General features: G+C 31.9%; 1 protein-coding gene across 4 annotated transcripts in view; it reads left to right on the top strand.

Moving 5' to 3' along the window:
* Positions 1–7,676, top strand: part of ARHGAP5 (Rho GTPase activating protein 5) — a 67,272-nt gene extending 59,596 nt beyond the window's left edge. For 2 of the 4 annotated variants that reach the window (XM_016123640.2, XM_016123637.2), the window contains exons 6-7: positions 336–441; positions 4,146–7,676. In XM_016123640.2, the coding sequence (XP_015979126.2) occupies positions 336–441; positions 4,146–4,473 (434 nt within the window). In that variant the 3' untranslated portion in view covers positions 4,474–7,676. The remainder of the gene's footprint in view (positions 1–335; positions 442–4,145) is intronic. The other 2 variants (XM_016123639.2, XM_036239031.1) reach the window with 1 other exon arrangement.
* Positions 7,677–15,068: the final 7,392 nt, after the last annotated feature.

Below are 15,068 nucleotides of genomic sequence, written 5' to 3'. Positions count from 1 at the left end.
TATTAAGAGTCTAACAGCTTTATAAGTAATTTGTTAATTCTAAACCAGTAGTTATATAAATTGCTTGAGTAAATTTTTAGCTAATATACTATTTCCCATTTTACCATCTTGGAGGCACTTTGCTTATTAATTATTAGCTTTACTTTCAAAAGGCTATTGTAATAGATGGTAATTATTTTTAGCAGTTCTTTAAAACTTTTTTTGTTGTTTATGTATTCTAATATGCATCAAACACATTATTGATTGTTTCTTTACAATAAACATAGTAGGAAGCTTTATCATATATTTTTAAATGTGTGAGTTTCACTCTCAAATTTCTTACTTTAATTTTACAGAAATCATAGATAAAACAGAACGTCTTCACGCATTGAAAGAAATTGTTAAGAAGTTTCATCCTGTAAACTATGATGTATTCAGATATGTAATAACACATCTAAACAGGTATTATTTTTTTTATTTTTGCAAATAAAATGCACTACAAAGATCAGACATTGACTTTATAAATGTAATTATAAGATAGAAAAAGAGACACAAACTGGTTCTTTAAATTTTTTCTGAATTTTTAAAATAGAGTTTTCATTAATTTGTTTAAAGGAGGGTATATGACTCTTAATACATGTAATGATTATATAAATAGTAAGTGTGGTAAGTACATTTTCATTATTATCACCGTTGTTTTTTAAGTTCTGTTTTATAGAATCTTAGAATTTTAGGTATGACACTTAGATAATAATCAAATCAGCCTATTTGAAGTTGAAAAAATTGAGGTTCAAAGCAGGAAATTATGTACCTAATGTCGCATAATTAATAAATTACACATCTTATGCTTTTTCTATCATCCTGTTCCTTTTTTGTATCTTATTTTGTTTGGATATTCCACACAGTGAAATTTTATCGGGAATGGAATTTTATCAGAAACTTCAATTAGTATTACTGTCTGCCTTGTTACCTAAAATGCAGGATATTAATAGCCCTAAATATGTTTAGCTTCAAGTTTATGCTTTTGTCTAAAAAAAAAAAATAATCGTCCTAGTGCCATACATTAAGTGAAAGGCAGTATCGTGTAATAGCTTAAATTTCAGACTGCAGAATCAGACAGGCTTGGTTTGGAAACATATTTAGTTCTGTGACTTTGGACAATTTACTTAATGCTTGCTAAGTAAGCCTTCATTTCCTAAACTATAAAAGATGAGAAGAATAAGATTCACAAAGTTGTCCTTGGGACTGAGTAGAATTACTAGTATTTGTACCAATTTTTTCAAAAGTCTACTCTTCATAATATTTTCTACTGACATTTTTATTGAACTGAAGTTTGTATTTTTAACTAGTAATGTCAGTGCCCAAACCAAGTACTTTCAGTCTATACTTCTTAGAAGGGGGTATTAACCAATGTTTAAAGTTTTGTTGCTATCAATATAGAATAAATTATATTATTTATATTATTTCTAGTAACTATTCTTTAAAGTTTCCCTCCCTGAGAAAATACCAGCATACATAGTATTGAAGTATATTGGTGAAATTGCTTTTGAAAATTACTGTACAAGTAGTTCGTGATGTGATAATAGATGTGCACAGGGTATTTAGGAGACCTTACCCAATGTGGAGTGTAGAGATTGTTTGTGCACATGTTACTCTCTGGCCCAGAGAAAGTCCTGAAATAAGAATTGTACTTCATTAGAAAGAATAGGGAAAATGGATGAGTGTGTTAAAAAAATCATAGTGCTAGCCTGCCTTTAATTTTATTTTAGACACTGTGTTTGGCTCCAGTGATATGATACAGGCAAAAGCATATTCGGTATGTTGAGGAACAGCAAAAGGGCCTATGTGATTCAGGCAGAGTGATGGACAGAGTAAAAGATAAGATCATAAAGGGAAGAGGGACAGTGTCAGATCAATAGCTTAGTCCTCAAAATGTTTTACTGACAAGATAAAAAGGATGCTTCATTTATGTCACATAAGCACACTGGAATTCAGCTGACATTCAGTTGATTGGGGGTGGGGCAAGACTTTCTCAGTGAAAATAGTATTGCATGTCTGTTACTCCGAATGGTTATGGAGAATAGAACAGAGAAATAACATAATCAGACGAGATTGGGCATGTTCAGGGTAGTATGGCTGTAGACTGAGAAATAACATTCAGACTTAAATTTTAAAGGGAATACTCAACTAGACTATCATTATACTCTGTGTGCCAGATACTCTTGTAAGTCTTAGGGACATAGCAGTGAATAAAGCAGTCACCTATTTCATGAAACTTAACATTTCTAGGAAATAAATGATAAATAAATATATAATGGATGAGCAACAGATAGCAAAAATTAATCCATGGAGTTATCGTTTGTTTATATTCTCTTTATTTAGTGAGTTACTGCGTCAAATTAGTTTTTTTCTCTTAATTATTTTCCCTTTCATTCTCCTACCACTACCTTAGTTTAGGCTTTATCATTTCTCATATAGTCAGCTCTGGTTCCTTTGTCATTGGACTTTCTCTCTGCCGATTTTTCCTCTTGTTTTTCTCTTGATCCTGACGCCAGAATGATCTTTCCAAAAGATCTTTCTATAAAGATCACTTCCAATTAAATAACACCATATATCCTGCAGAAAAAAATGCAAACTATTTAACATTAAGTGGTCTAATTTTAACTTCTTTAGTTACACCTCCTTTCCTTTTTCTTCAAATACTCACGAATTAAGTGCCACACCAATAAACTCATAGCACTTAACCAAAAGATTGAATTCATCCCTCATCACATCTTAACTAGACTGGTTCATTCTTTGTCAAGCTGCGGTCTTCAAACCAACAGCAGCAGCATCACCTGGGAACTTGTTAGGAATGCAAATTATCAGGCCACACCCCAGACACAGTCTTTCATCAGGAGGTACACACTGAAATTGAGACAACCAGAGTTTTGACTGAATTATCCTTCCTTCCTACCATTTTACCAACACTTATCACCCTGGACTCAACTCAGACATTACCTCCGCAAGGAAGCCTTGCTTATCTCTAACCACCCTCATCTCTAACTGATTTGTACTTCGACTCAGCATTAGAACTGATGCTCCCATACTCACGTTTTTCAATTTTACAGGTATTTTCAGAAGCTACACGTGCTTGCTACATAAAAACATATAATTGAACTAACTACATTATAACAAAAGGTTGATTTTATTCTGAATATTCTAACCTTAAAAAACGGCAATAACTTCTGTCACAGAACGTGTTTTTAGGGCACATATTTTTCCTCAGATGAGCAACTCCTGTGGTGGGGGGTCCTTTGGTTATAAGTTTTTTTATATGCAAATTTAAGTATAACAGTTTTTGCTACCTTGCATATCGAGCTGTTTCTTTATGTGTGAAATAAGAGGGCTAGATAAAATACTTAAGATTCCTTCTCAGTTTAATAATTTTGTTATATTTCAAGATTTTTTTATATTTCTTACTGATAGAAGTGCTCGCCTCAAATTTAAAGAACTGGATGCAGTAATGTTAATAATGTTTGTTTATATTATATGTTTATTGTTAAATCATTTAAAGAATTTTAAAGTAGAATGTTTCTGTGAACTGCATTTGGCTTTCAAATTAAATCTGTAACAATGTATGAGATATTTAATGATTGAAAAGATTGCTTTTTAGAATACTAGAAACTAATTTTTTTCAAAAAATTAGGAAAAGTCTCCTGGTTGGATAAAGTTGTTTTTCTAAAGTTCAAAGTTTTATTTTTCCAAGGTTGAAAGAAGTGGCATACTATGGTTTGTCTTTTCATCTGCCATTATTACTATTGACAAGGAATTTGCATATGCAATTAGAATGTTCTGTTTTTGTTGCCAGAAACTCATTAAAGTATGTCACATGTCCTATTCTTGAGCAAAAAAGATTATTTCACATGAATTAAGGTGGCTTCTATTCTATAAGTAAATTATAAAACCCAAGGTACATTTTTTAGACTACCTTAGAGTCTCATAAGGAATGGATTTTACTTTTGTCTCCTGTTACTGGAGTGTTTTTGAACATGGAATGTTTTAAATTTGAAGTTAAGATAAAAGGTAAAATGAAATTATCTGAGATCATTTTCAGCTCTAGGATTCTTTAGTTATAATGAGCCTTGATTGGTTTTCTAATTGTTTTTTTTCTATTGTAATTTTAGGGTTAGTCAGCAAAGTAAAATCAACCTAATGACAGCAGACAACTTATCCATCTGTTTTTGGCCAACCCTGATGAGACCCGACTTTGAAAATCGAGAATTTCTGTCAACCACTAAGATCCATCAGTCTGTTGTTGAAACATTCATTCAACAGTGTCAGTTTTTCTTTTACAATGGAGAAATTGTAGAAATTGCGAATACTGCGGCTCCTCCACCACCCTCAAACCCAGGACAGTTGGTGGAACCAATGGTACCGCTTCAGTTACCACCACCATTGCAACCTCAGCTGATACAACCACAGTTACAGACGGATCCTCTTGGTATCATATGAGTAGGAAGTGATTGCAGACAGCCTGAAAATGGACAAAAAGCAAATCTAGACTTGCATGTTTCAGGGTTCGGTAGTATATTTCATGTTTCCTACAGATAATTCACATTCAAAATGATGAGACATTTTCTCTTTGAACTATATGGTATTCCTTAATTTACATTACAAATTTAAGACCATGTGATAAGCATGACTGGAGAGATTTAATTTTTATAAACAAAAATAGCTATAAAATACAAAGCTGCTGTTGCATGCAACCTTATTGCAATCAGTATATCATTCCTGTGGCATTTTCTGTCACATTATATTGTGAATAAAATTTTTCTATAGAAATTAAATGATTTTAAAACTCGCATATATGAAACATTAATGCTTTTCAGCCTGCTTTATGGCTCGTTTTGTTTATGTGCTAATTTGGGCAACTTAATTTACATTTTATCAGTCTGTGTAGATAATTAAAAGCCCAGTTAAGTATTTTATAATTTCAGGCTACTTATGCCATGCTTAGGATGTTCGAAAGAAAGAAAAATACTCTTAACATTTCTGCACCTTCATCTTCTAAGTAAACCTGTGGATGATATGATGAGGGGTAAAACGAACATATTTCTTGTGCACACATACCAAGGACATGCTTGTGGCTAAAGTGAGTTGATAATGTTGTGCAAAGGATAGTTGTCACCAACTCATTTCTTTATGGTCCATAATGAAATAAACATCTTGTATACTGTTAATTCTATAAACAGATGCATGTTCAAAAGATCTATGATGGTCTTGTAATCTTAATCTAATATATTTTAGATATTTTAATTTTTTCCCTCTTGGGAAATACATTTTAGTATAGTGTAGAAAATACTTCATGACATTTTCATATAAGGTTATATAACTTTTCATACATAAACATGAAATTTGTTGTAGAAAATTCTTTAAACCAAACATTTTAATCTAGGACTTCAGTTTACTCTGTTCCTTGAATCTATTTTTATGTGCCCCTTAAAAACATATCCAAAAATCCATTGCTAATATAGCAATAAAAATACTTTGGGTACTGACAGCCTCTTTGGAATGTGTATATATATATAATTGCAAACTTGTATTCATATTTTTTTCTGTGATAATGTTGTAGTAAGATCTAAAGTGGCTTTTACACCATTTTTTAAATCAATTTCCCTTTGATGTTGGTACCAGATTTGCTGTAAATGCTGCTTCTGGGGTTAAACATTTTGTTGGTGAAGTACAACCAGAACACTAAATTATGAGTAAATTTTTCAGAATAAGTAGCATAGGTAAATTTTGTTAGGCTTTATTCAAGATTTGTTCTTTATCACACCATGCCATTTTTTTTCCAGAAAGGAAAAAAATGGCTTGTTCTTCATTGCTAGGTTATATTTTGTGTAGTAAAGAGAAAATTCCTTGGTCCATGTTTTAATCTTCATTTATACTGCAATTTTAAGGTTATGTTATGTGTATTCTAGTAAATAGATGATTTTGAGATTCGAGGCTCCCAAGAGTTTGATTTGCTCAATTTTTTTCCTAAAATAAATGTTGTCTTTCCCAACTGTTATGTCCTAGGTATTGTACTTCTGATTTTAACTTCAGAATCAAGATGTTGACATGAATCAGGCTGCTGTTAAAGTACATGTATATTATAAATTATTTGTGTTATACTCTTCCATGTTATTATCTTTTCTAAGAAAACAAAGTCCCTATTATTCCTATTGCAAAGCACACAGGAATTAAGAAAGTACAGTAATTTTTAAAAAGAAAAATCCGGTAAATGTAGTATTCTTAACTTGTTCTATATTACTTATACCTATTGTCTATATAGCTTTAATTTATAGCTGTCAGTTTAACATTGGCATGTCTGGCAAAGAAAATTAAACTTTAAGAGTTTTATAAACTGTTTCTAGGTTGCTAAAGAATTTATTTTTCTACTATATATGGTATAGACAAAGCTCAAAACTATGTACAGGAAAAAAGCCTGACTATTTCTTTGGAAGTAGGCTGAAAAGAGAATTTCAGAACTGTTCGTGTCTTCAGTTCACTCACTCATAACTTTGCTATTGTAATATGTGAATCCCAGCTTATTTAAGCTATTCTCTTTTATACTGTGTTAGCTTCCATGTGCATTTAGTACCATTTGTGTTAAAATTAGCATTTATTGTTTTTTACATTAACTACCTTACACCTTCCCCAAAACTTATCTCCACTTTTCTATGCATTCTATAAATGATTTGCAAATCTTCATAGTGAGTCATTTAAAATTCTGCATTTGGTTCACTTAACTAGTAGGTTATAGTTAATTGAAAGTTAAAGTGCGATTTAAAGCTCAGTCTGTTACACTGAATTGATTGCGTTGTTTTGCCAAGGATTAAGATTTGTTTTTAAATATTAGAAAAATAATTCTAAGAACAGAATAATATAATTAAACTTTTTTTCTGGTAAGTTACTGGAAGGTTTCACTGTTTAGGGACATTTTTTTATGAGACTTTTTAAAGGATGGAAAAAATATTAGTCTCATTATGAGAAAACATTAAGGCATTATATTTTACAATTTTAAATAAAATTCCATCTACATATATGTTGCCATTGTTTCATTTAAGCTTCAGTGCTTGTAGTTATTACAGTATTGTACTTATTAGTATCTAGATTAGCAATATAAAGAAGGATAGTGGTACTCAGTTTCAAATTTTCAGTAGATTTATTAGAAGTCAAATTCTGATCAACAAACACTTATTAGGATATACAGTTAATTTTAGACTAAAATTCCGGGCACAATATATTTCTATTTGAAATGGTATTTGTTAGTAGTGCTCCCCACCCCAGCCCCTTTTACAATGTAAATACTGTAGGTAACAGCAATCTAACTTAGTTGAAAAGCAGCTTTTATTTTCCATACTCTTTGTAAATAATGTAGACATTTTCTTTGAGGTACGGGAATTTAATTTTGAATATCTCTTAGATATAAACAAAAGTTGGAGTAAGAACTTAGGCCTTAGCTTCCATGGTGATTTTTAGTTTTTTATACAGTAATAATTGTGATGCTATTTGTCAACTGGATATAAATATATATATAATTTTCAAAAGTCAAAAGTGCTTTGTTTTTTGTTTATAATTTTGTGCTTTACCGACAGGATGCTGCAGTAAATATCAGTGAAGTTTCTTCTGTATAAAGAATGCTATGAATAAAACATTAAGAAGCTATATAATTTTAAGTTATAGTTGCCTCTAATTTTACCATTTCATTGGTAAAAATTTGCTTATTTTTTGTGCATAAAATAGGAAAATAAGTTGTCAATATGATGAAAGTTTTATTAGGGAGGTATATTATTGAGCTTTTACTGTACCATGAGAGGAGATTCAAAAATCTTTCTGAATGTATGCATACAGATGAAAATTAAATTTTAAAATGTTCAGGAAAACTATACAGATTAACTGCTATACGACTCAGCTATTACCTAATCTGAATTTTAAGCTATGGCTAGACATTCTTTTGAGCCACTAGAAATATTTTGAAGCCTATTCTAGTTTATAGCAGAGCTGCTTACATTGAAGAACATATTTTTATTTCTGTGGTTTATGAATATTAAACCAAACTTTATGAGTATATATTGGCAATTCTATGGATCTAGTGAGGTCTGTTTGACTTGAATCTTTGTATGTGTTTATCTTGAATTTAATGATTTTATTAAGTACCTTAATTCCTAGACTAAACAATTTCTGATTTGTTTCAACACTTATGGGACGTGTTTAATTTTTTATTGTATTTGAACTCCTGAAGTTCTCAGTAGCCTTTTCAATTTATTAAATGTCTGAAAATAAAATTTTCTAAGATTAAGGGAAGGAACTACTCAAAATTGATTTCTTGGTAGCATCTGTGTGTAGTTGAGAATACTGGAAGCATTACTATCTCATTTCCAATATCATTAATATCTTCAGTATCCAACAACTAGATATTAGAGATGAGACATTAATGTGATAGCTCATAATGTGCTAATGAGATATTAGTTGTGATCCACGTATTATCTTTTTAGAGCAGTTAAATTCTAGTTAACTCAAAATATTCAGTATTCTGTTGAACCTCCTCAACCTGTGAGCATGATTGCATTTTTTCCCCATAGCATTAGTTCTATCTTTGTGGATATGTGTGCGGAAGGGAGAATCCATAGTTCTCACATTGTTCAAATTCTGAAGTGTTTAATATTAGTCTTTTACATAAATTTTGCAGGTAGTAAGAATAATTTTTAAAAGCTTAATGGTAGTCAAAGTTAAGATTTGTTATTACTAAGTTTAATATATAAAATTACAAACTTTGTAATTAATGCAGTGCTGGCCGTTCTGGTTTAGTCATTTTTATCAGTAGTTAGGAGTGCTAAGACTTGGAATATATGAACTTTAACTTTGAGTAGATGTTAAGGAATTTGTAGTTTAGAATTTTATTACCACTAGACAAATCATCTATCAGTTTTATTCGCCTCAAGTAGTAAAAATTATTTTAAACAAATTAATAATGGCTCTCCTATTCTAATAGATTGCCTAAATTTTAGTTAAGATTCTCTTAGTGTTAAAACATTTTTAAAGTTATTTTTATTTTGTATTAAATCTTTTTCTAATATAAGTGATGTAGGTATAAAAACCTATTCATTGCTTCACTGATTCATCCAAATTTGTTTTAATTACATATCTGTACTCACAAATCATTTTCTTGTGACCTTAAACTGAGTATTTTGTCCTAATTTAATATTTTCAGGTACTCACCAGTTTTTAAAATATCAGTTTTAAATTTAGTGCTCTTAGTTTCCCTTTTTTCTAGATTCTTTGTATTTCATTTTATTCAAATAAATGTCTTTCTAGGTGTTCAGTGAAGCCAACTTACATTTAATATACCCTAAAATAAGTAAAATTGGAAGCAATGCTCTTTTTCATACTATTTTTGTGGGACCTGGTGCTGTAATTTTTTACATCAGAACTGAATTGATTTCATAGTCTTATTTATATTCTGAAAGATGACAAAGTAATATTTTTGAGGTCAGCATCTCTACACACAATCATAATCATGGAAATATTTCAATAAAATGTGACATAGGTGATTAATATTTTTAAACAACTATCCCTAAAATATAAAAGTCATATCCATAAGAGATCTAGAAGAATGTGACCATTTTAATTAATGTAGGTTTATCTTTCTGAAATCTTTTTGGCTGCTTTTAGTCTGTAAGTGCTATTTAAGGATTATAGATGACAGATCTTAACAGATTCAGACTTAAGTTTAAAGAAACGCCTTTAAAATAACTAGAAGTTTTCAGAATATGCTCTTTTTTTCATGTCTTTCTTTTTATAGCAGTGGTTTCTAAACATCAATCACTTTTGGGAACTTCCTAAGAATCAAGCTGTGCAGAAGCCATCAACTGTACAAATCTCTGAGGTACAAGAGTTATGTGCTTATACGTTGCATCTGGAGAGAACAAAAGAATTTCTGAAGAAATTTCATCTGTCTACATACTCACCAATATGTAGACAGATAGTTGCAAAGCAATTCTGTAATCAAATTGTAATCTAATAAAAACTAAGCTTTTAATGACAGTTATCTGTACATATTAGTAAGGCAGCTTTTAATGTCCTAAAAAAATTGTAACTACAATATCCTCTTCCCTTTATCTGAATGAAAGAGTTCTATGAAGGAAATAGAGGGGAAACTTAAAAAAAAAAAAAAAGAATAGAGCAAGGAATTGGAGAAGAGTAATTTGCATTCCAGAATGATTTTTAGTATTCTAATATAACTACATCTGAATTTTCCAAAGTCATTTTCATTTTTCTATCGCTAATATTTGCTTTACAAACACTATAGAGATTCTCTTTTTGTATGAGATGTAGTAGGTCACAGCAGAATATGCTCAACACACCAATATTATAAAATAGGGTAACTTTCAAAAACCACATATTTAAAGGTATCATGTGGAATTTAGATTTAAAATAGGTTCAAGTCTCAACAAAGGGGAGAACTCTTCAGAGGTTAGTGGAAGTCAAAAATTTTTTTTATTTTTTTAAATTTATTTTTATGGTGACATTGATTAATGAAATACAGTAAATTTCAGCTGTACATTTTAATCATAAGGCACATATGTTTACATTGTATGTTCACCTCCCGTGGTTCAATTTTTTTTTTTTACCGAATTTCTTTTGCAGAATCTGGGCTCAGTCTTGGGATCTGGGTTTGGCCTAGGCAGAGGGCTATGTTAAAAGAAAGAGAAACCAGCTATGCTTTTAATGATTGCATAGAGCTGGAGTGACAACATTGGAGTTGTCTTTCTGTCAAGATACCTATTAAATGTTGAGCTTAGTGAAGCTAAAAAGCTAAGCTGAAAGTTTCTGAAAGGCAGAGCTGAATCTCTTGCAGTCTTTTTTCAAGCTTGAGGAAACAAAAGTCCAGGTTTTTAATTGGAAATTTTCTGGATCTGTACCCTAAAACAGGTATAAATTGGGCTAAATTTTACCAAAACCCTTAACTTTGCCTAACAGGAAAGGGGGACCTCCTTTAGAGGAAGGAATTGTCTTGGAGCCTCTATGTTCTTTAATATACAATATATGGCACAAAATTAAATTGCTAGATATGTGAAGCAACAATCATTTGACATAAAAAGGGGAGAAAGTATAATCGAATCAATCTACATTGTGGAGTTGGACAATGACTTTATAATCGTGATTTAATGTGAAAAAATGGCCAAAAAAGTTGAAAAATAGAAGAAATTTTTCATCGAAAATGTTTTGTTTTAAAAGGACATGCTAGAACTGAAATATTAAGAACTCTCTAGATGAGGTAACAGGTTATACCAGAAAACAAGGTAAGCGAACTGGAAGACAAGATTATCAATAGGTTAATACCAGTGAAGCAGGATATGTTCAAAATGTCTAACATGTAATTTGAAGTCATGGAGAAGGAATGGGGCAAGAACGATGAAGAGATTATGGCCAACAATTTTCCAAAACTGATGAAAGCTCACAGGTAAAAGTTCACCCAATTCTAGTCAGGCAGAACTAAGTGTTAAAAACTACACATAGGTAGGTATCCATGGCCAAAATACTAAAAGGAGAAAAGACACTTCAATGGAGCACCAACAAGACTGATAACCTCAATAGAAATGATCAAGGACAGAAGACAATGGAATGACATCGTTAAAGTGCTGAGGGGGGAAATGTCAATGAAAAGGCCCTTATGGAATAAAGGTGGTTCCAGACAAAAGCTAGGTAAGGTACTTCATCACCAGTAGGCCTTCGGTAAAATAAAAACTAAGGAAAGCAGAAGTGGCCCTCAAGCAATTTACTATTGACATTGAAAGTTCCAAATGGTTTCTTTCCTGAAGCACTCAGCATTAAATCTTGTCAGTTCTCTAAAACCCACAAGGTTTCGAGTTTTTGGTATCTTGGGTAAAAATACTATGATGAGGCTGAGAGATCATTCCTGAGACTATCCCACTTCTTACAGCGGCTCTGATTGGAACTTAAAGACGACTCAACTACCTTCAGGCTTCTGTGGAAAGTAGAGCTGAGAACTTAACTGTGGATATGTTCTGTGGATAAAGTAGGAAAGACCTTGCCCACCAGTCAGTAATCAGGTTCCATTGAAGAATTTGTATATGAGAGGAATTGTACTGAATGTGCCTTTTAGAAGACACTTAAACATCAGAGAATTCACACTCGAGAGAGTAGCTGGAAAATTCAAGCCACACCTTAGTGAATATCTGCAAACATTCAGGAAAAATCTTGCACATGTGTTAAATATGGGGAAGCATTCACCAAAAGTTCATATCTTTGTACACTAATGCTAACACTAGAGAAAGACCTATAGATGTACTGGATTTGAAAAGGCTTTTTACCTGTAAGTCAGTCTTGATTGTAGTTCAGAAAATTCACACTAGTAAGTCATTTGAATGCAGTGCCTGTGGAAGAGCCTTTGCCCAGGAGTCACAACTCAGTGTACATAAGAATTTCATACTGGAGAGACAAATAGACTGAGTGTGGAAAAGCCATCCATCAGCTGCAAGTAAAATTCATTGAATGATGGCCAGCCTCCAAGATGGCTCCTAGTATTTACATTTTTGCATGGTCCCCTACTTTATTTTACCAAGCTTGGCTTTGTGTGATTAGTAACAAACAGCAGAAGTGACGATATGTCAAGTCCAAAATTAGATTATATGTGACTGGTTTTCCCTCTTGGGCATCCCCTGTACACTATATCCTTTATGTTTTCTTGCTCTGAGGGAAGCAAATTGTGAGTAGCTATACAGAAAGCACCACATGGTGAGTAACTAAGTGGTTAGCAACTAGTGGAATTGAAGTCTACTAATAATTGAGTGAACTTGGAAGCGGATTCTTTCCTGACAGCTTGAATGAAACATAACAGAGAACCTGAACTAGACCTACCCACCGAAGCCATTCCCAGATTTCTATTCCTCAGAAATGATAAGTCATTTTGAACTGCTGAGTTTTGGGACAATTTATGCAGCAATAGATAACTAGTAAAATTACTCGTCGAAGTTTATATTAGGGAGGTACTTTGTAAATATAATGATTGTACATATCCTTCACTTCCAAGTCAGAATATAAAGGGTATCAGAAAATTCCCATTGAAACTGAAATGATATACATGTACTGAGTGAGAAAACACCTAAGTGCCAGATTAAACCTCTATATGTCAGAAAACACTGGCATGAAAAACTATATTTGTATTAAATAAGATAGAGCCTTCATGGAAAAGTCTTTTAAATACATATCGGAACCTAACCTAGAGAGAAATTTTATGAATGTACTGATTGTTGTAACTCTTCCAGACATAACCACATCAGATTCACAAAGGAGAACTGTGTGTGTATGTGTATGTGTATGCATGTATTCAAGAAGGCCCTTTGAGTATGACCGGAGTAGTCATGCTTGAGTCACCATAAATGTACAGACTGTGTCCCCCCCGCCCCCCCACATACATGCAGTTTTCAATATATATCAGAATTCATAAATTAAGGAAAATCTGTTACTTTGAAGTGAGAAAGCTGTTGCTCACAGAATAAGATGAAATTGCACATTGCAGATTTTATATAGCCCAGAAAATATATAACTATATATAAATAAAACACTACGAGAAACCTAGTTTCTTCTTTACCTTCAGCATGAGCTCAGAGCTGGAACTAAAAGTTTAAAAGTTTCTAAGAATTTAACCAGATAATCTTTTCTTGTTCCCAATTTAAGCAATATTTGATCAGATATGTGGTGATGATTTAAATTAAACTGTTAGGCTAACTCCATGTTGAAATAAATAATGCAGCTTAACAGTCATCAAGTAATATATCTTGTCATTCAAGGATTGCTCACTGGCAAGTGTTCAGTATGAGGCCTGATTTTTCTAAACTACCTTATTTCATAGACTTGACTCCCATTTATTGTGTGCTATGTATGTCCTGATCTCAAAGATGTTAAAATATTTTTTAAAAAATATACAAGTATTTATATCATTTGATATAGAACAAAGATGAACATAGAACATACTTAGGTGAATTGGTATTCTCTGCATTAATCAACTATCAAAACCAACAATGGTGACGTATTTTTAACCAAACACATCATCTGCAATAAATTATGTTTGAATTGTATTGATTACTAGTTCTGTATTTAATTTTTAAATCTTCAGCTTTAGTTTATAACAGCTATGAGTTTATATATGGTTTTATGTTTATACATATTTAAATAACAATGCAATAGAAGTAATTTCAGCAATACTGGAGGTTTAGAGAGAATTTTTTGCTTTAAAATTTAAAAGGAGTCATGTTAATCACCTGTGAGAAATTCCAGTTTAGCTCTCTAACAGCACATTGTTCAGCAGTGCCATGACTGTTAAATTACACTTTCTTGCAATTTCTGTACACATCCGATAATTTAAAGCCATTATGAAGATTTCCCCACCCTAAAGGATTTGATCTTTTGTCAGCCCCTTTTTCTGTATATGGAAAACGTTTTTTCTCTTTTCAGAATATAAAGCATTTAAACATAGTCACCAAGGAGTGTAGCTTGGTGAAAGAGCTTACAACTGGTAGAGAAATCAAGTTCATGATCCTGGAACTCTGACCATCTATCCCACTATAGATTCTTCTAACCAGGTATCTGTTAATAAACTGTCAGGTTTCTAAAGAGATTAAGAACAGGAAGGATTTTTGATATATTTCTTCGAATTGTAAAATTAAACATCACTTAATAGCTTTGAAGTCAGAAATGGCTTCCTGGAAAGACAGGCCATTAGAAGAAATGTATCAATGCAGATTTTACTTGTAATTTGATAGATTACTCAAGTGTCACTTTTGCCAATTTTGGGGGCTGGGGGGTGGTGGTGGAGAACATAATGTTTTCATAATCCTCGAAGTTTTGAAAGAAAAGAATTATAACAGTTTTTGCAATAATCGCTATAGGCTTTCTGTTCCTTTATTTTCATCTCAGCAATACCAGAAACTCATGATTTCACACTATTTTTGTACATCATAAAATTGGGTACTAATTTTAAAACCTCAAAATTACTGATCTTTCACAAGATTTTACTTCAAAATACTATGCCATAGTTT

This window comes from Rousettus aegyptiacus, unplaced genomic scaffold (genome assembly GCF_014176215.1).
Source record: "Rousettus aegyptiacus isolate mRouAeg1 unplaced genomic scaffold, mRouAeg1.p scaffold_m13_p_3, whole genome shotgun sequence".
In the NCBI taxonomy this organism is placed as follows: domain Eukaryota; kingdom Metazoa; phylum Chordata; class Mammalia; order Chiroptera; family Pteropodidae; genus Rousettus; species Rousettus aegyptiacus.
This window is presented reverse-complemented; position numbering and strand designations above follow the sequence as displayed.